General features: G+C 49.0%; 1 protein-coding gene across 1 annotated transcript in view; it reads right to left on the bottom strand.

The window, feature by feature from the left end:
• Nucleotides 1-514: 514 nt before the first annotated feature.
• Nucleotides 515-19,368, bottom strand: part of LOC309410750 (uncharacterized protein) — a gene marked incomplete at its 5' end in the record, with an annotated part of 38,218 nt that continues 19,364 nt past the window's right edge. Inside the window, 17 exon segments of the mRNA XM_082007196.1 lie at nucleotides 515-856; nucleotides 1,279-1,434; nucleotides 2,208-4,229; nucleotides 4,290-4,742; nucleotides 6,520-6,674; nucleotides 8,418-8,538; nucleotides 8,795-8,920; nucleotides 9,352-9,544; nucleotides 9,546-9,667; nucleotides 10,443-10,602; nucleotides 11,862-12,187; nucleotides 12,619-12,762; nucleotides 13,620-13,789; nucleotides 13,995-14,122; nucleotides 16,417-16,610; nucleotides 18,504-18,734; nucleotides 18,944-19,090. Of these exon segments, the coding sequence (XP_081863322.1) occupies nucleotides 635-856; nucleotides 1,279-1,434; nucleotides 2,208-4,229; nucleotides 4,290-4,742; nucleotides 6,520-6,674; nucleotides 8,418-8,538; nucleotides 8,795-8,920; nucleotides 9,352-9,544; nucleotides 9,546-9,667; nucleotides 10,443-10,602; nucleotides 11,862-12,187; nucleotides 12,619-12,762; nucleotides 13,620-13,789; nucleotides 13,995-14,122; nucleotides 16,417-16,610; nucleotides 18,504-18,734; nucleotides 18,944-19,090 (5,070 nt within the window). The 3' untranslated portion in view covers nucleotides 515-634.

The following is a 19,368-nucleotide window of genomic DNA, read 5'->3' as shown; positions in this document are numbered from 1 at the left end:
AGGTTTTTTTCCCCGAGTCTCTCTCCCATCCCACCTGGGCGGGGGGTGAGCGATCAACTGCGTGCTGCTTAATTGCTGGCTGGGGCTAAACCACAAGACACGATTAGCACGGCACAGCAGTATGAGACCAACAATCGCCTGAAGGCTACAAGTGCTGGCACTCCCTCAGGTCCCTGCAGATCTGACACGATGCAAGCTCCACTGTTAACGGAGTCAAGGGAAAATGGAAGCAGTCAACAAGATGAGTAAGACTCAAGGGGAACATCCATGGAATATTCTCTATTTTCAGGCAAGTTCCAGTTTTCTGACTTTCCTCCGACCCTGCCTGACCTTGAGGCGAGTCAGAGACTAGACCTAGGTGAATGATGTTGTTTGGCCAGGGCCAACAGATGTGTCTAACTGACAGTGCCTGGGGTGGTCCCTTCCTGACAGCCAGACAAAACTCGGCCTGAAGCACAATGCAAAGCTGTGCCCATCAGGACAGCCACAGTGGTTTTTGGCGAGAGCTCTCCTACTCCTCACCTGGTTCTGTAGCTCAGATAATCGACTGCAGCGAGCAGGAGACTCCTCCTGTGAAGAAAATGCAAGCGTTTCTTTTTAGTCTCCAGTTTGGTCGGGGCACGGTTGAATATATTCAACTTCCGTTATTAGGTCTGTACTGGGGGGCTGCTGCCACTGGGAGTTGCCATTGTTCCTCCTTGTGGCCACAGCCTCCTCCCACCAAGTCAGATTCTGTCCTCACCTCCCTAGAAGCAGGCATCTTGTGCTGGTCAGACTCCGAGAGAGAAAATCCACGGGCATCTGGCAGCAACCGACCACCATAAACTCTCTTCAGTCTCCTCCGTTCACGTTCCACCTGCACGTTGCAGAGGAGAAAGGGTCACAGAAACCTGCCACCGAACAAGGAGCAAAAGGACCTCTGGACATCACGCCATGGCAAGAAGATGTCTGCTCAGAGACTGTTCATTGCACCAGAGAACGTTACGGGCAGAAGGTGCTCGATGTAGACTGTGCAAAGAGAAAGAGCAAGAGGAAACAGTTCCTGACACACACGAGAGTCAAACGGGTGTGTGGGCGAGAAGGGTGGTACCGGAGTGAATGTGCATTTGTGAGGGCAATGGGGTGCCAGAAGAGAGGGAAAGTACAAAAGTGTGTGTCCACAGGGGGAAGTGGGAGAGGGAAGGAAACAAGCAGAGGACTCCAAAGCGCTGCCTGTGCAAATGTGTTGTGCTCCAGAGGACCGCGAGGCTTTGCAGAGGCGGCGAAAGCCTGTTTTACCTGCTCAAGAGTCCTCCTGAGCTCAGCATTGAACTGCTGCAGCTCCGTCTTCTCATGTGCCAGCCTCGCAACTGCTCGCTGCAGACATTCCAGCCGCTGCAACAGGAGTCCCTTCTCTGAGAGCCACGGTAGCTGCTCCCCTTCTGCAACAGCCTGCTGGGTGTCCAGAGAGGAGATTATGGGAGCTGGTGCCACATAAAGGTTAGGAGGGCCAGGATCAACACGCCAGGGAGAGTGAGCGGACTCGGGAATGGACAGTGCCAAGTCCCTTCTTCTCCTCCTGGTCCACAGGCCAAAACAACACACGTTCTTCCTAGGGGCCCTCCTCCACATCAACTTGGAGAAATGCGCACAAATTTGCCTTCGTGCTTTTTGGACTGTGGCACACGGACATCCTGAGTGTGCAGTGAAGCTTTTACCCTGATCAGGCAACGCTACAAATTCCATTCTATTTAATACAGTGGAAAAGCTGCACCTCAGAAATCTGCACCTCTGAAAGCATCCTCTAAGCACCGGCAGTGTAGCTGCTGTTCAGACATCGCTATAAAATTCTACCAAGTTTAGCGCATTAGTTTGGTCCGCTGTGCCCTTTCCTTTCCATGCCCAATCCTAACCATGACACGCCGGCTAAACTTGCCTAGACAGGAGATGGGAATTACCCACCCCCAACCTTTGGACTTGACTGAGTTTTCACAGCAAGCTCTGTAGTTCTTTGAGTACTTCTGGACTCAACAGAACACATTCGAGCATGTGAACGGTCTCTGGCCGCAGCTACACAGACAGGCAAGCCTGCTGGCTGCAATCCTGGTTTCTTTGGCCAAGCAGGTCATATCTTTATGGGAAACATATATTCCCATGTTTTTATGGGAAACATCTTTAGAATCCCTTCTAGACATTTTAGGTGACTGATGATCAATCACAGTGCCTACCTGAAGATGAAACCGGTCCTTGTCCCTCTCCGAAACCATACTCTGCAGGATGGCTACTTCTTGCCTCAGAGTCCCATTGGCCATTTCACTCTTGGTGAGGGCAAGAGTCAGTGCTTGTGCCTTCTCTTTCCATTCGATTTCTCCGCTTTCAGTCTGCTTCAAAATAGCAACCACACGCTCCAATTCTTCCCCCTTTGCTCTCCTCTCATCTTCCAGTTGTCGGCTTAGCTCCTTCTGCCTTTTCAGGAGATGGTCTCTCTCCTGGAGAACTTTCCTCTTCTCGCCTTCCTCTTCCTCCCATTTCTGGAGTTTCTGGATTTGTTTCTGTAGGGTCTCCCCTTCACCGTTCCATCGCAAAGCTGATGCCAGTTTTTTCAGGAGTTCACTCTGCCTCCTAAGCTCTCGTTCTCTCCCTGTCAGAGTCTTCTCTAAATACCTGACTCTGTCTCTCTGGCGCTTGATCTCTTCATCCTTCTTTGTCAGAGTCTGCTGAACGTGCTGGAGATCTTCCCGAAGACCTCTTATTTCCTCTTCTAACTCTTGTAGCTCACCTTGAGCCTTGGTCTCTCCTTCCCTCTCAAGCAAGCCTTCTTCCAGGAGCTTCTCTTGCTCTCCGTGCTGTCTAAGCTCTTCGTTCTTCTTGGTTCGCCTAAGCTGGAGATTCTGCAAGGCCTCCAGGTCTTCTTCTTGGAGCTCCAGTTTTTGCAGAAGAGTTGCATTGTCTTCATCTCTCTTCCTCACCACTTCCTCAAGCAGATTCACTTGCTTCTGGCAGGATGCTAGTGCTTCTTTCACGCTTTCTTCATGAAGCTGCAACATGTTCATTTGCTCTGTCTGCCTGAGGAACTCCAAATGGTTCTTCTTCACTATTTGGCTCATTTTGTCTAGATCCTGCTCTAGACTCTTGGCCTGCTTGCCTTCCAACTCCTTCTGCTCCTGAAGGGCCCGGACATGCTCTTGCAAAGACACTATCTCTTGATCTCTAGCTTCTAGAAACGATTCAGCATGTTCTAGTTTGTGCAGGATGGCTTTAGTCTGCAGCACTGCCTCCTCCTTTTGCTGTTGAAGCCTGGAGATAGTCTCCTCCAGAACCTCTATCTTTTTTTCGCTGTCTTTCAGAGTCAGTTTTGGTGCTTGAAGATGTGTTTGAGATGTGTTTTGCTCAGCTGCATGCTTTTCCTCCTTTTCCTTGCGTGCCTCACATTGCTTTCTAAGGCATAAGATTTCTTGTCCTTGCTCTTGTAGTGCCACTTGAAGATGCTGCAGAATTTCCTTCTGCTGTTCAGAGTCTTGTTCTTGTTTTTGGAAGGCCTCAATCACTTCCCTCTGAGACTCAATCATTAAATCCTTGTCTTTCAGTATTGCCTTAGTGTATTCTAAGTCTCTGTGTAAGATATTAATCTGTTCTTCTGTTTTTTCCTCATAGCTCCTTGTTTGCTGCTTGTGCATGTCTAGGAGTCTGTCCTTTTCTTTTAAGGTTGCTGAGGTCTGCTCCAGTTGGTCACGGACAGTCCTTAACTGCATTCCCATGACTTCTTCAGCTTCCTGGATTTGCTTTTGTTGTGACTCAAGCTCTCGCTCTTTTTCAGATAAAGAAACTGTCATCTTCTCTACTTTACCACGAAGCTCTTGCAGGTGTCCCTCTTGCTGTTCCTTGTACCGCTGCAAGAGACTTAACTGATCCCTTTGAGAATCACACTCACTCTCTCTGTCCTTCAGAAGTGCCTTCAGGTGTTCAAGGCTTGTGTGCAGAGATTTTACCTGTTCTCTCTCCTTTTCCAGTTCCTGCATCTGCTGAGTCAGAGACATAAGCTCTAAGTTTTTCTCCTTCAAGTTTCCTTTCATATGATCAAGATCCGCAAGCAGATTTCTCACTTGTGATGTACCGCGTTGCTCTAGAATCATTATTTTCCCCTCCTGGGATCTGATCTCCTGGTCTCTCCCCTCCAGCTCTTTGCTCATCTTGCTGACAGCAGCCCTCTGCAATTCCAGCTGCTTCTCCAGCTCCCGTATCTTTTCTTGCTGGGATCTGATCTTCCGGTCTCTCTCCTCCAGCTCTTGGCTCATCTTGCTGACAGCAGTCCTTTGTTTTTCATGCTGCTTCTCCAGCTCCTGTATGTGTTCTTGCTGGGATTCTGTCTTCTCTTTTTCCTCTGCTATGTCCTTAATAACCTGATCAAGAGCAGTTTTATGCATTTCTTTCTGCTTTTCCAGCATTCTCATCTGTTCCTGGTATAACTTCAATTCTCCCTCCCTCTCTGACAGGAGGGCAGTCATGTGAGTGAGAGTATCCTGCAAAGCTTTCACCTCTGCTGCGTCTTTCTGTAGCATCTGGATTTTCTCCCACCGCATTCTCAGGTCCTCATTTTCAATTTTTAACATAGACAATGTAGTTTGGAGTTCATGTTCCCGGGAGTGATTCATATCATCTCTTGCTGTATTTGCTTGGGTTTCAGAGCCTGTGACTGATTCCTGAGGAAGTTTTATCTTCCATACCAGTTTTTCTCCAACTGCTTGAAGCCTCTCCCGTTCATGCTGCAAAACAGGGAGGAAAATATCTATTTTCATATATATATACAGAAAAATATATATAGGTCTAAAATATATCTAGACGTTTGTTTTTCCTACAAGAGTTGAACTCCAGCTCCAGTGGCAGTCAAGCACTGAAGTTTGAGCTTTTACTAGAAATTAGCAGCTATTCAGTTGGTTTCCCTGCTCGATGTAAATGTTCTGCTGTCTCTCAACGAAGATTTGGGAAGTGCACTGTGTTTACCAAACTCTGTCCACAGCTGATTTTTGGAGTCATTGTGAAATGGAGAAGTGGGAAAATATTGGTCATGTAAGAACAGCTGCACTGGCTCAAATGTCTGAGCTACTCTCCTGCCTATAAGCGCATACACTGGGAAGAAAGCCTCAGGGTGGGGTAGACTGACATGATACCTCCCCAAGCCCAGCACTGTTCCAGCTTGTGAGAACTTTCGCAGCCTCCTCCTGAGGCCATGCAGACCTGCTGTATTTGCAGCACCCTTTGCCAAGGCGTTCAACAGGTCTGCTCTGCTGTAAGTACACCACCTCCTGTCCTCTGCCTGCAGCAGAGGCTCTCACTACCTTCATCAGGTGGCTCTTGTTCATCTCCCGGAGAAGAGAGTGAACGAACGCTGCCCCCTCTCTCCCTGCCTCTCAGGACGGTGGAGCCCTTTCCTGCACCACTCTTTAGGTTGCGTCTTGCCCAGCTTCTTCAGCCAGCCCCATCTTTCTTTTTGCCCCTCTCGGAAGCTCTTCTGGCTCTCGTGTGTTCTTCTGGGCAGGAGCTGCCAGAACTGCAGCCAGGATTTGAAGTCCAGACTAAGCATCATTTAGGCAGTGGCATGATGAAGTTCTCTCTATTAGGATGGGAAGAGAGAATACCTCATTCACCTTTTTTTTTGGTTTTGGACTTCTACTGTGCAGAATTTTCATGGTACCATCCTCTAGAACCCCACTGTCCTCTCTTGAAAGAGTAATGGTCAGATCACAGTCTATCACTCTGCGTTTCTGTGGCTGAAATCAGGACTAGTTTTCCCCTTGCAGACATGCATATTTAGCTGGATCAGCACTTTCATTTCCCAAATGCCTCTGTTTTCTCCCCGCTGTCTGTGCTCAGACGGGCAATGTTGAACAACTTTCTGTTATTATCCAGCTTTGTCTTCTCCCCCTGTTTTCCTGATCCAGACATTGAGAAATCTACATATGGATTTGGACACCAATAATTGCCAAACCATGCAAGGTAAGTAAGTAAGCAAGGTAAGCAACAAGTTTGGAAATTACCTTGACTTAAGCTTCAAGCGTAGAAATCTTCAGAACTGAGGAAAATAAACACCCCAAATCACAACTGAGTTTTCTATGACTATGGCATCTTTTCCTACTTATTCACAAGAACGCAACTGGAAATGTTAAACCAGAAAAAACACCACTGGTCTAAGCAGTATTCTTCTGCTCTTGTAGTGGTCTGTGGTCTCTCCACATAGTCTGTGACATTGGTCATCTTAGCAATCTCTCCTTTCTGGACTGTCTTCTCTTACCCAAGGCGATGACCCTGCTAATGCAGCTACACGGCCTGGCAGGAAAGCAAAAGCCTGGGAAACAAGGAAGGAGGAGTGGAAGGAAGGGGAAAATGAGGGAAACTACTCTGCATCTTCTCACATCTGGACTGAACCTGTACACCACCACCCAAAATCAGCTCTCCAACAGAAAAAGTTGCTCCTCAGAATTAGTAACAGAAGGCAAAAAAAAAGTGTAAGGAATGGCGCTTCACGGCATCTGCCAGCCTCACCAGGACATCCTTCCTTTGCTTCTCGGTACTCTCCAGTTTCCTTGCCAAAGATGCCACCTCTTGATGCAGAGTCACAGCCTCCTCCTTTAGAGCAGTGGCCTCTTCCTGCAAGGCAGCTTGTAGAGAGTTCTTCTTGCGTTCTGCCATCTGTGTCTCTGCAGCAGCAAAGGGGAAGGAGAAGGAGAAGGTGAAAAGCGAAGCAAAACCAAACCCTGATTTGCACCCCATCGAGAAAACATCATTTTTTCTCTGCCTGTCTGTGTTTTCCAGGACTAAGCCCACACGGGCTTTCAAAGTAGACATGAGTACAGGAAACTTCCAGGCAGAGAAAAAAAAGAAGAATGGAATGTGGCAAGGTTCAGAAGAATATGAAAATGTGTTTGCTCTTCTGCTTGTTGAAAGGCCGGGGCTAAGGGCATGGCAGCACATCACCCACAGTGTCAGAAGCAGGTTGAACCAACGTCCACGAAGCAAGGACACAGACAGCAGGTGAGAGCCAGATCTAGTGCGCGAAAGGAAAAGGAAGCAGCAGCAAAAGCAAAGACTGACTATAACACAGCTAATTGACCAGGAAGACTTAAGAGACGTTAGAGAAAAGAACAGATGTCAGTGTTGTGCTTGAAGATGCACTTTGCTACTTGTCCAAAAGGACGCTGGGCAGTACGTTGTGCATGGGCAGAAAAAAGAAGAAAGGAAGTATCCCAGTGATACTAGGACAACAGCAAGGCCAGAACAACTGAGCATCACACCAGGACCGAGACCTGAAGCAAGGAGGACTACAGATAGACAGGAACTAAAACTAAGCCAATAGACCAAACTGATAGACAGGAACTAAAGAGGAAAAGAACTGAGGCGTGGGCCAAGCAGGATCCATCCAATGGCAGAATTTAAAGTACAGAAGCTCTTATCATATGTAACACATGTGGTAAAACTACGGCTGTTCCAGAAAAAGGGATGATCTAAGGCCTGAGACGATCTCTCCTGTAAAGAGTCTGAAAAATGACCAGCAGTGCCATCTCAGAGCGGGAACATGAAGAAATGCTGAGCACGTAAAGGCAGGACATGAGCAGGCGACAGCCTGTGGCAAAGGCAATGAGCAATGCCCACCCTTCCCTGTTCCTGCAGTTTGAGACACGGAAAACAAGGCGATGAGATGAAAAAGCTTTTCTGATGGGGAGAGTGGGAAAACAATGACAGAGGAAGGAGCAGGGATGCCTGTCCAGCTATGATGTAGAGAGGCCAATAGCCCTGGAGGCTCTGGGATGGCCTGCAGATTAGAGGAAGAGGTGACTAGCTACATGTGAAAAACAGTTTGTAGATAAACCCAACGTGAACACGTTAGCAAAGGCGTAAGTAAGAAGTGGCTAGGGAAGTCAGAACCTGTGTTTGCTATGGCTCTAAGCTCAGACACCAAATCAGTATCAGCAAGAAAACAGGTAAGAAGGATGCAGAAGCACGAGGCACCGGGGAACGAGGAAAAGCAGCGGAAGAAAGGATGCAATAACGCAGGAACTTAACACTGAACTAACGCTCGGTGAATCTGCCACGTAAGAGGAAAAGGAAGTCACTAAAGACAAGCCTTTTTGCAGGTTGGTGCTGTTACAGAGCATATGGAGACGGATGCTGTGAGGCATCAAGCTACCCCTACCTAGCAGTGACCCGTGACCCGAAGGCACCACCTCTGCACATGTGTCACCGGTAGCACAGCGAGATGCACTGCCAGCCACTGGATCCTTCTCTCTCAAAAGCTTCCACTAGTAGTTCTACCGAGAAGTCTCTTGCTTGTTGTTTTACTCCCTTTCCCATCTCTGGGCACTGCACTTTCCCTCCGCCTGGTATCAGAGAACCCCGCTGGTGAGACAGGACGGGGTCAGTGGGTTGGAAAGGAGAAGCTGTACCTTCCTGGCTTTGAGACAACTGTTTCTGCAGCTCTTGATTGTGGGCGCTGAAATGGTCCCTCTCAGCTTGCCTCTTGCTCAGCTCCAGCTCCAAGTCCTCTATCTTCTTCCTCGCATCATTCTGGAAGAGGAGAGAAGAGAAGCATCACCTCACTGCTGGCAGGAGACAAAGAGGTGCAAACGCTAAGGCAGAAGTAGCCAAGGCAGGAGGGGGTGTTGGACAGTAATGGTAGCTGTTATCATCATTCTCCTTACTCCCCACGGCAGCAAGCCAACCTGCCCTACAAGAATTTACCCCCATTCTGGCTTGGGCACTCTGCTCGTTGGTTCTGTCCCGCCGAGGGACGGGATCTCTGGCTGCACCAGACATACGTTACCAGATCTTGCTGAGTCTGCTTCAGGTGCTGACGCAGGTCTTGTAGGGCTGCTGCCACTCTGTCCACTGTCAGCTCTGCAGGGGGGTCCCTGGCCTGAGAAACAGTTTGGCCCCACACATGTCCCTGTTCTGAAGAAAGAAGCCATTCTGTTTCAAGCTTTAACTGAAGGGCCTCCAACCAACAAGGCCACCTTTCTACACAGGAGAAGGTGGCGGTGCCTTTGACGTCGTCCGAGAGCTCACATTACAGCAAGACGTGTGTCACAGGCTAGCGTTATTTGGACGACCGCTAAAGCCAGCGCTGCCCCAAGGAAGAAGGCACGTGCCCTCTGACTTGGCATGACTTGTGCCCTCTTTCGTTTTCATGCTGGTCATTTCTCCATGTACAAACATGGACTTGCCTCTCTGCAGCGATGACAGGCTTTCAAGACTTCCCGAGGCTTGAGGCAGCCGAAGCGGAAAGGATGAGGCTACCACATCGGGATTACAGCGAACCACCCCTCCCTCCATCTGCTCTCCTGTACGTGCTCTATGGACTTGCTCAGCCAGTCTGCCACACTTGCCTGAGCTCCAAGCGACCAAGTCTCTGCTGTCACAGATCGTGTGGTGGAGAACCAAGTGCAGTTGCTCCAGCTGGGATCGCGCTTCACAGCGGGCGCTGTCAGCCTGCTGACGCTCCGCGGCCAATGCCTCTGCTCTGTTCTCTGTGCTACGAAGCCTCAAGCGCAGTTCAGATGTCTCAGCCTCCAGCGTGCGCAGTCTCCCTCAGGCAACGTTCGCCGGCTCGGGACTCCTCCAGATCCTGCAGCAGCTGCTTCTCTTGAGCTGCCAGGTCAGCCTCCTTCTCCAGCACTACCGCCTGCAGTGACTGTATCTAGAAGACAGACGCACAGAGCCTCAGGGACACCGCTGCTCCTGAGGCAGCGGAGCGGGAACTAGAGGAAGCAATGAAGGAGAAATCACCTCAAGCAAATCAACCACTGGAAACAGAAGGCACAAAGCCAAGGATTCAAACTGAGCAAAATAAGCTAGAAACAGGTATCCGGAGGCTGAGGGGCCCGAAGGCGGTTTCCCCATCCCCAAAGGAACGATCAAACTGTCAGGCTTTCGTGCTTTCCAACCTCAGAAACGAAGCTCTGTGGGCGGGGTGAGTGTGAGAGCGGGTGGCTGGCAGGTGAGGTGGCAGATCAAGCATCCCCACATGGAGAGAGGGGCTGCCAGGGATGCTCAGGAGTAGAAGTGAAAGGGAGACAATCAGCATCCTTCATGGGGCATCTCCAAAATGCCCGAGGAACCGGCTGAGATGGAAGTGACTTCCACAGACTGCCATAACCACTTCTGTTTCACCAGACTGCTCAGTGCCCGTCGAAGGCAGAAACGCCATCTGGGGACGACGTTTGTAACAGAGGTACTGAGAAGCTCCAAAGGAGCCTTCCGTTTCTCCTCAGAGATTTAATGCCGTGAACCATGAGAGAATAGGGGAAAGCACAGGCAGAACATCGCAGATCCAGCCTTGACCTCCATGTGCAAAGTCCCTGGGCAGAGTACAGCAGGTGTGTACGTTGTTGGGAGGGGAAACAAGCTGGGGCCTACAAGCTGAAGGTGGGATTCTATGTCCCTGGAGAAGAAGATGCTAGTGCCTAGCTCACCTGGTTGTTGAGCTCTTGTATTTCCCTTCTGTGGTCTGAATGCAGCTTCTGGGCCTGGTGAACAGCAGAAAGAAGCTGAGACACCTCGTTTTGCTGGGCAAGGTTGTTTTCTTCCAGGGTTCTGAGGCTCAGTTCCTTCTCTTCCAGAGACAAGGTCAGCCTGCCAGACAAAGCATGCAACTCATTGCTACGTGGCATAACGTTTAATAAACTCTTAGGACTTCCACCACCAAGGGGAAAAGTGCTTTGTCTGCTGAGGTTTGTCTAAACATCCGGGCTGCTGCTTCAGTCCTAAGGCAGGTTGGCAGCCACACCCAAGCATGTGCCCACTACGCTTGCTTCCACAGAAGAAAGGGGAATTACTGCCTACATACCCGATCTTTCTGGAGATGGGAATGTGAATAGAAACACAACCAAGTCCTGAAATGAAGACATCAGGGAAGAGGAAAGTTTTTCTTCTGACTAATGAGATGCCAAGGGAGACGTTTTGTCAATAATGCAGAGACATTTTCTCCCCCTAGCTTGTATGCCCTGATAGGAAGAGCAGCAACTGACAGCAAGGTGATCTTTGGGGAGTTTTGCCAGCACCCATATCACTTTCAGCTAGAGAAATGACGGCTGACACCAGCCGTGGTAATGGAGGCTTGGAGGAAATGCTCAGATCCGTATAGAAGTCGCAGGATCCCTCGCAGGGGAAGCAAGACTGCACTGCCTTTTATTTCTCTTCTTCAGGGAAGACATGTGCTGAAGACTGGCAGGACTTTACCAGGGGAAGTAGCCTGCCTACCCTTTCTCTTCTTTCGTGCACTCCTTGGACAGTCAGTCCTATCTGCAGCTGCTGAGGCTGGCAGGGACCCTGCTCGAGCCTCTCCAGACACCTGTGGGGATTTTCTGAGGAGCGAGGAAACAGATGGCAATCAGAAACATTCTTCTTTCTTGGGTGTCTCAGAGGGGAATCTGGCTTAGTTCAAAACCATGGTTTTAAGATGGCTTCTCCCAACCAGAGGTATCGGGATGGAAGACCGATACAGATCCCAAATGCTTCAAGTTTACTGGACCCGAGGAGGAGCTGATGGATCAATCCAGCTCACTGTACTGCAGCTCCACCTGCCTCCTTCGGTGCATTTCAGGTTTGAACCCCCTGCAAGTCTCGTTTATCAGTATTAATGTGCCGACCTAACAAAAGAACACCGCCTTTGAAGGGAAGGACTACTCCAAAAGCCACCGTCTTCAGAAAAACAGTAACTGAAGGATTAGAAGAAAATGAAACACAGCATCAAGAGAATGAAACATCTCTGCATGGGTAGTTCAGAAGTCTGCTTTTTAGGAAATGCTGCCAGAGCCGCTTGTATATGCAAAGATCTGGAAATGGCATCAAGCCATCAAACAGAAGGGAGACTCTCACTGGCTTTTGTTTACCTGGCTTTTTCACTCTCAAGGACCTTCAGCAAAGCCTGAAATTCTCTGTTGCAGTGCTCCGCTTCTTCCCATCGACTCCTTTCCTCCTGCAAGGACTGCAGACACGCTTGCAGCTCCTCATTCTGATGTTCTGCCTCCTCCCATTGACTCCTCTTCTCCTCCAGGATCTTCTGGAGGTGCACAACCTCCAGCACCTTCTGCCTTGACAGTTCCTGTGCCTCACTCAGATCTTGCTGAGCTTTGCGGCCAATCACTTGCTGGGACTCTTTGGAGGCTGCTAACTGAGACGTCAACTCTTCCACCTCAAGCAAAACAGAACAAAGCAGTCAAAGACTACAGCTTGTCACTGCCAGACATATCACACACTGTGAGGAAAGGGACAGAACAACTTTAAATTTCACCCTGTCACGACAGTACTAGATTCACAGTGGATACAGCCGACTTGTTGAAAAATCCACGTGGGTCACCACGTTCATCTGAAAAACCACCTCACGAAACATGGCTAGCAGTAACTGGCCAGCAGAAATCCATTCTGATGATCGCTGGCAAACAGGCAGAGGGACTAACCCATCTGTCCAGGGCAGCAGCTGCAATTCAGCTGACCAGTAAGTCTCCTTCAGACCAGCTGAGATGGAGACCACAGTAAGGTGGCAGTCGGAGGGACTACCCCATCAGCCTGCTGCTCTGCAATGGAAAGGCAAGAAGGGGAGAGACCACCTGTTTGATGACTGGAGTCATCTATTGCTGTTCCAGTCACCTGGTTTCGTAGAGCATCCCTCTCCTGCAGAACAGTATTAATTTCCTCTTTGGTGGTTTGGATTTCCTCATTGTGCCTCTTCTCCACTGCCTTGATCTCTCTCCGAGTTTTGTCCAGCTCTGCTTGCAGCTTTTCTGTGATGTTCTGTAAACACAAATGGAGAGCAAGTTACTGGCACGTGCCATCAGGGTCACCTCTCTCCTCTTCCTGTCTCAGAATCACATTCACTCAGCCACTTCTTTCTGCTTTTCTGCCCCGCTCTGCTTCTGCTTGCCTGAGGAGTGGAGGAAAAGGCTTCAAGATGAACTCCCAGACAAGCTCCGCAAAAAAAAAGCAAAGCTTCATCCCTCCCACAAACCCCCACCTCAACAGTGCACAGCAGTGGCTCTCTGCCATCCATAAATCATGTCCCATCAAGGAACTTAAAGGGAGGCTCAGCACAGAGAAGAACCATAGAATCATTTAGGTTGGAAAACACCTTTAAGACCATTGAGTCCAACCACAAAGAAAAGGGGATGTCTCCTTCCCCTCTTTGATGGCTGCCTGTTTCCTAGCACCTCTCTTCTCATGATTTCTCTCTATTCTCAGAGTCTCTATTTTCAAAGCTCACCTGCCTTTTCATCAATGACAAGGTGCAGGTGGACTGCAGGGTGAGAAAGAGACCAGTACCCTGATGCCCTAGTCACAACACAGGCCACGAACTGAAGTACCAGGAACCAGGGGCCTGTTCCGTAAGCTGCCACGCTTTGGGTGGAGACCACCCAATCTTCTGTTGAACTCGTCTTACGCCCACACAGAACCTGTGGCTGCATATACTCTCCCACCATAGCCCCGTGGGTCTTCACGGGCCTTCAAGTGCGAGCCATTGGCTATGCTGCCTGGCCTAGCAACGTGTGGCCTGTGACAGATGATTGCTGCCCTTTCACATGCTCAGGCTGTTCTTCTCCTGAAGCCAGCCCACAAGGCTTGCGTCAAGAATTCAGAAGCATATTGTTTCCTACCAGGTCTTGCAGGAGCTTGTTTATTTCCGCTTCATGATCAGCCTCCCGAAGCTGGAGGGTACTGTCACACTGCTGTTCTGTCCGCAAGAGCTGCTGCGCCATGTTTTCCCGTTCCTGCTTCATGAGAGATCGCTCTGCTTCCAGCTCATATCGAAGGCACTGCACTTCCCCTGCAAACACGGCAAACAGCAAGATTCAGAGTCTACACAAGCAGCGCTTCTGACTTTACTGACCTTACGCCATTTGAATTTCGGTCTAGGAGGGATCTGCCTCCAGCTCCTTCACTCCTCAGAAGCACTGCGGACACAGAGCCATTTTTATACCACCTTCCCTAGGGCAGGGCACCACCAGAAACAAGGCACATGAGGCTCTCACCTTGTATCACCTCCTTGGCTTGCTTGACTGCGTGAAGTTGGATTTCAAGCTGACTCCTGCTGATCTCCAGCTGAAATAAGTGCTGCTGAGCCTCAAACAGGCTGGATACCAGGGTCTCCTTCACAGACCTGCAAGTTGTGAATACGGAGAGAAAGGAGCTTCTTGCTCCTGACATCCACGCAGACTTATTCCAGTAGGAAGTCGTTCAAGGTCCCTACACCTGAGGATGGAAAATGGCTTGCATGGAAACTTCTATACAGACATCACATTTCTACCGTTGCAAGAGCAATGCAGGCCCCTCCGAGGGAATGCCCGGGCTTTCCTTACGACCTAGCGTAACGCAAAAAAGCCCAGCCGAGTTTGATCTCAGTAGACAAATCTTAAATTGCTGTTGTCTGATCTAGGACACGCGGGTAGCTGTGCCCACAACGTCTGTGCCGGCAAGCAAAAGCCCAGCCTCTGCTCGCAGCCCTTAATCTCATCAGCACTTCCAGGTTGCTCTGCAGCAGCACAGAAAACAGAAGAGTATTACCCTGACTCGTGACTTTTTAGTGCTGTTCATAGCATAGGTATAGGTAGGTAGTTTTCCAGACTCCCTATATTTAAAAGGGGCCAAAGAAATACATCAGGTGATATAGTAAAATCTCATGCTGGTAGCAGCATTTGTAAGAAATCAGAACTAGATTTTATCTGAACAAGAACGATCTGAAAGGAGAGACAGGTATCCTTCCGTTTAAACGCTGGGAAGGTCAAGAGAAAAACTTGCTACCTTTATTTCCACGTTGCTAACTAAGTAGGCAGTAGCCCAAATGACTTGTCACTCCTTAGACAGGAAGCTGTAGTACTGCAGAGGCAAACTGTTACTCCAGAGGCTTCAACCAGCTGGTGCATAGATACACAGGATTCTGGAACCAGGAGCTGCAGTTACCTCCCTGACCTCACACAGCGCCCTGCGTGCCAGCGTCCTCCAATACACAGCACCGCCTCACTAGTACAAGGATGCCATCAGGGTAACGTCCTTCAGGGCAACGGGGCACCCGAGTGGTACAACAGTAAAACCCTCAATGGGAGGATTTCACTGCTTTGATGGACAACGGAGGATCGATCTCCAAGAAGGAGAACAAGCACAGATTTCTGATTACGCCGATCTCGGGCAGTCCAGAGTAAATGTGCCCCATTTCATGGATAAATAGAACTCAGGCTCTAAAACAGAAAAGATGGGACTCCAAAACTGTGACAACAAAAGGCTCTTGAGAACAGCATCTGGCAAGAACAGTTGCTGATTTTTCATTATCTATTGCCAAAGGTTCTTCATAACTAACTGATCTCTTTTTAAAAATAGCATTTATCTCTTTGGCGGAAAAAAAAAAAAAAAAGGAGCTGAACATTTAATAATTTAATAACAGCCCAATAATTGACCAAACATAATTCAGTTGGATCAAATAAGAGAAGCTGGAGCTCCAAAGAAGCAGCAGCTCTCAAGAAACACACTGAGTCAAAATGGCGTTTATCAGCTTTGCTAACAACATACTCTGGAGTGGTAAAGTGTAGAAGTCAAGAAGTACGACAATCAATCTCAAATACCAAATGTACAGATCTGCAAGTTCAGGAGTCTTCTAAAAAACACCTAAGAGGAGGACAAACATCTCAAGTCTTTTTCTCTTTTTCTTTGTGGAAGGGAAAAGCAGAACTTGTCACATGTGATCTCAGAAACCCGATACAGCAGAAGCACAGAAGCTTGTTCCTTCCCTGTATAACTTCTCCACAACGTCTGTCTCTGAACAGCAGGTGGTAAGGAGCCCAGGACCCAGGCATCAGTGATGGGCAACAATCCCCAAAGACTGGTGAGAATTCAAAAGAGGTTTCTCTGCTGCTGCTGTAACCAGCTCTAGGTCCTGCACCATACTTGACAGGAGTTAGCTTAGAAACAGAAGGCCCTCAAGATTTTCAGCCTCTAGCTTCACCCTAAATGGCAGTGTCCTCCTCACAATGTCCGTACGCAACAGCCTTGAATTCTGAAGATCCCATGCCAAGCTACTTATTAAGGGAAGATCTATGTTCAAAGGCACAGAACAAGAAACCAAAACTAGAGAGAAACTTCAGGTTTCAGTAAATGTCTGCATGGTTTAATTGCTACTCAACGCAGAGCCAAGTTGGCTTGCTTTGGACTTCACACCTGTGTGAAGTGCAAGGGGGCAGAAACATGAGCCCAAGGCTCAGGGGAGCTTTAGCTGTCAGAAAATAACACTCAAATCATGGTAGACTCTTTTTTCTTTTGGCTCGAGAGTCTTCCATTTTCTGTGCATGGAAGGTGAAAACATCTGAAAAGCACGCAAGATGCAATAAAACCTCGTGTAATGATTACCTTTATAATTACAGACATTAAATAACGTCCTGCCTAGGCTCTCCTCCCTGCCTTTACCTGGTTTCCGCCAACTGCTCTGAAAGGCCTTGGTTGTCCCGCTCCATGGCTGCCAGTCGCACCTCTAGGGCGGCCTTCTCATGCACCAGCAATTCCTTCTCTTTGGATGCCTCGGCCAGCGCGTGCCCTTGGCGACAGGACTCCTGGCGCAACTGCTCCAGACCACTGCTTGCCAACTCTTGCTGATGGTAAACCTGAAAGCGGGACAAAATACAGTTAGAGCCCTTTCTCTGGAGTTCTGTGCAGAGCCAGCCAGTGCCACTGGTGAACCAGCTACCGCAGAAAGAGCTCCTGTACCGTGGGCTGAAAGCTTAACAGCATCTGCTGTATACCGCGCTCATACCCTGGGCTGCCAAAAGGCACTGGCACCGTTAACTTGGAAGAGATGCGTAAGGCCCTGCTGGCGTGCCGGGGACCACACAGCTCCTTCACGACAAACGTACGTATCCCACACTACGTGTTTTCATGCACAAATTCTGCATTTTCCAGAACTGCCACCTTGCAAACTGACATTCTACCAGGATCTATTGTAGTGCTGGAAATTTTCAGGAAGGTTTGAGCAAAAGCATCTTTGCTCATGGGAGAAAGTGAAAATACACATGGTTTCACCTTCTAGAAAAAGAAAATACTCAAAGTGTCACCTACTTTGGTGTCTAAAGTCTGGCTGATGTGGCCAAAGAGATGGTAGACTCTGTTGGCACAGTAGCTCATGTCAAGAACACTGTTTACTTGTCTTACACAAACAAGTTGTCTAATATACCTTGCTGGTATTCCAGCTTGAAGATTAACCACAATTTTTGGGCTTTTTTCTTCAGTCTAACACCGCTGCTGGGTATTTGCCAAACATACCACATACTCCAAAACTAAGGCTATCTAACAGAGAACAGACCGTCAGAAACAAACAATTCTCTCAAAGCTATCCCATAATACCCAAGATCATACATTGTGACACTGACATTTCCGTGATGACAAACTCCCTAGTCTCCTCCAGGGACATGATTCTCCCAAGCTCTTCTTCCAGGCTACCAAAATCAGTTAGTCCTGACTGAAGAGTCTTGTGTGATCACCTCTTTCTCCTCTTCTTCCTCAACGCCTAAAGAGACTCTAACAATCCATAGAATCACAGAATCATTTCGGTTGGGAAAGACCTTTAAGATCATCGAGTCCCACCGCACACCTAATAATGGCCAAGACTGACACCCACCTCGCTACAACCCCCGTTCAGGTACTTGTAGAGAGTGATAAGGTCTCCCCTCAGCCTCCTCTTCTCCAGGCTAAACATCCCCAGTTCCCTCAGCTGCTCCTCATCAGACTTGTGCTCCAGACCCCTCACCAGCTTCGTTGCCCTTCTCTGGACACGCTCCAGCACCTCAGTGTCTTTCTTGGAGCAAGGGGCATAAAACTGAACACAGTAGTTGAGGTGGGGCCTCACCACTGCCAAGCACAGGGGCACGATCACTGCCTGCCCTAGTCCTGCTGGGCAGGACCTGTTTCTGACACAAGCCAGGATGCTGTTGGCCTTCTTGGCCACCTGGGCACGCTGCCAGACGATACGCAGCTGGCTGTCGACCAGCACCCCCAGGTCCTTTTCCCCTAAGCAGCTTTCCAGCCACAAAGTTGCATGTATGTCTTACAATACCATTTCAACAATTTCAGGATGTCACTGCCACTCTTAGCAATACATGACAGCAGGCACTGACTTGCAGCTTTGTCCCGCTCTCTAGGCTCAGACAAATGGAGTTTTGAAAGTTGCAGACTTCTCAATGAAAAACATAAATAGGAACATGCAGCCCTGCTTTTCACCTCAGAAAAAGAACTCAGAGCTACACAGTTTGCTGCTTTGGCCACATGTGAGAGTAGTAGCCCCACTCAGATTCATGGACAATGCAATCGTCTCTTTGCAGCTTATCAAAAGCTCTGCAAGCCATCAAGACGTTTCCAAGAAGAAGTAAACATGACAGTAAAAGCATGACCTCCAGCACTGCCATGTGTCTCCTGGACAAAACCACTGCAGAATCCAACGGATGCAGCTTCACTGAGCCAAGCAGCCCAATGCCCACCCAGAAGCACCAGGTTTTTGGTCTCACCTGACTGAGTTTCTCTTGGGTTTCTTCCTTCTCCTCTGCCAGCCACCTCAGCTCTGCCTGCAGCCTCTCCTGTTGCTCCTCTGCTTCCTGCAGCAGCTGCTCCAGGTGGGCTTTCTCTGCGCAGAGCTCGTCATTTGCTCTTTTACACAGGCTCAGCTTCTCCTGGTCAGACATCTTTGCTCTCGCCATGTCGGCCACTCTACCTGACAGAACTTCATTCTCTTGCTCCAGCTACAATCACAGAAGCAGAGAGGAAACAAAATACAGTTTTATGTATAAATAAAATACAGAGTTTACTATGAAGAAGCTTTGGCATGCACAGGAAGAGGAACAACATGTCCATATTCAGTCAGCCGTACGGTCGGAAGGCAAGAAGTCTCAGAAGCAGCAGCAGCAGCTGGAGACAAACACCTCACAAGCTCTTTGGCAGCGCTGCTCACCTGCAGCACAAGTTTGTTCAGCTGCACTTTATCCAGTGCGAGAGCTTCATTGATGCTGCTCATGGTTGCTGTTGCAACATGCAGATCAGCATTTTCAGCACTCGGCTCACTGTGAGCCCCGGTCAACTCTGCTACCAACTGCTCAGCCTGAAGAGACAAAAGAACAACATGACAATAAAAGCAGGAAAATCCCCGACTTCAAGCAGCAAGCCCACACCCCCGTGCGTTTCTGACATACTCCCAGTTCAGCGCTCCCAATAAGCACGTGGGGACTAACTACCCCAAAGAGCCTGGGTGCTCTGATCACCGTTTTCCAAGATGGAGAACAACGTTGTCCCTGTTCTCTACTGCCAGAAGCAGCATCTGCGGTGGTCTTGTTATCACAACTCCCTCTCCCACAAGTGCTGCCTAGCAAGATGGTGACC

Source organism: Phaethon aethereus (genome assembly GCF_964289735.1).
Source record: "Phaethon aethereus genome assembly, chromosome: 16".
Taxonomy (NCBI): domain Eukaryota; kingdom Metazoa; phylum Chordata; class Aves; order Phaethontiformes; family Phaethontidae; genus Phaethon; species Phaethon aethereus.
Note: the sequence above shows the minus strand (reverse complement) of the source record. Positions and strands in the feature narration are given on the sequence as shown.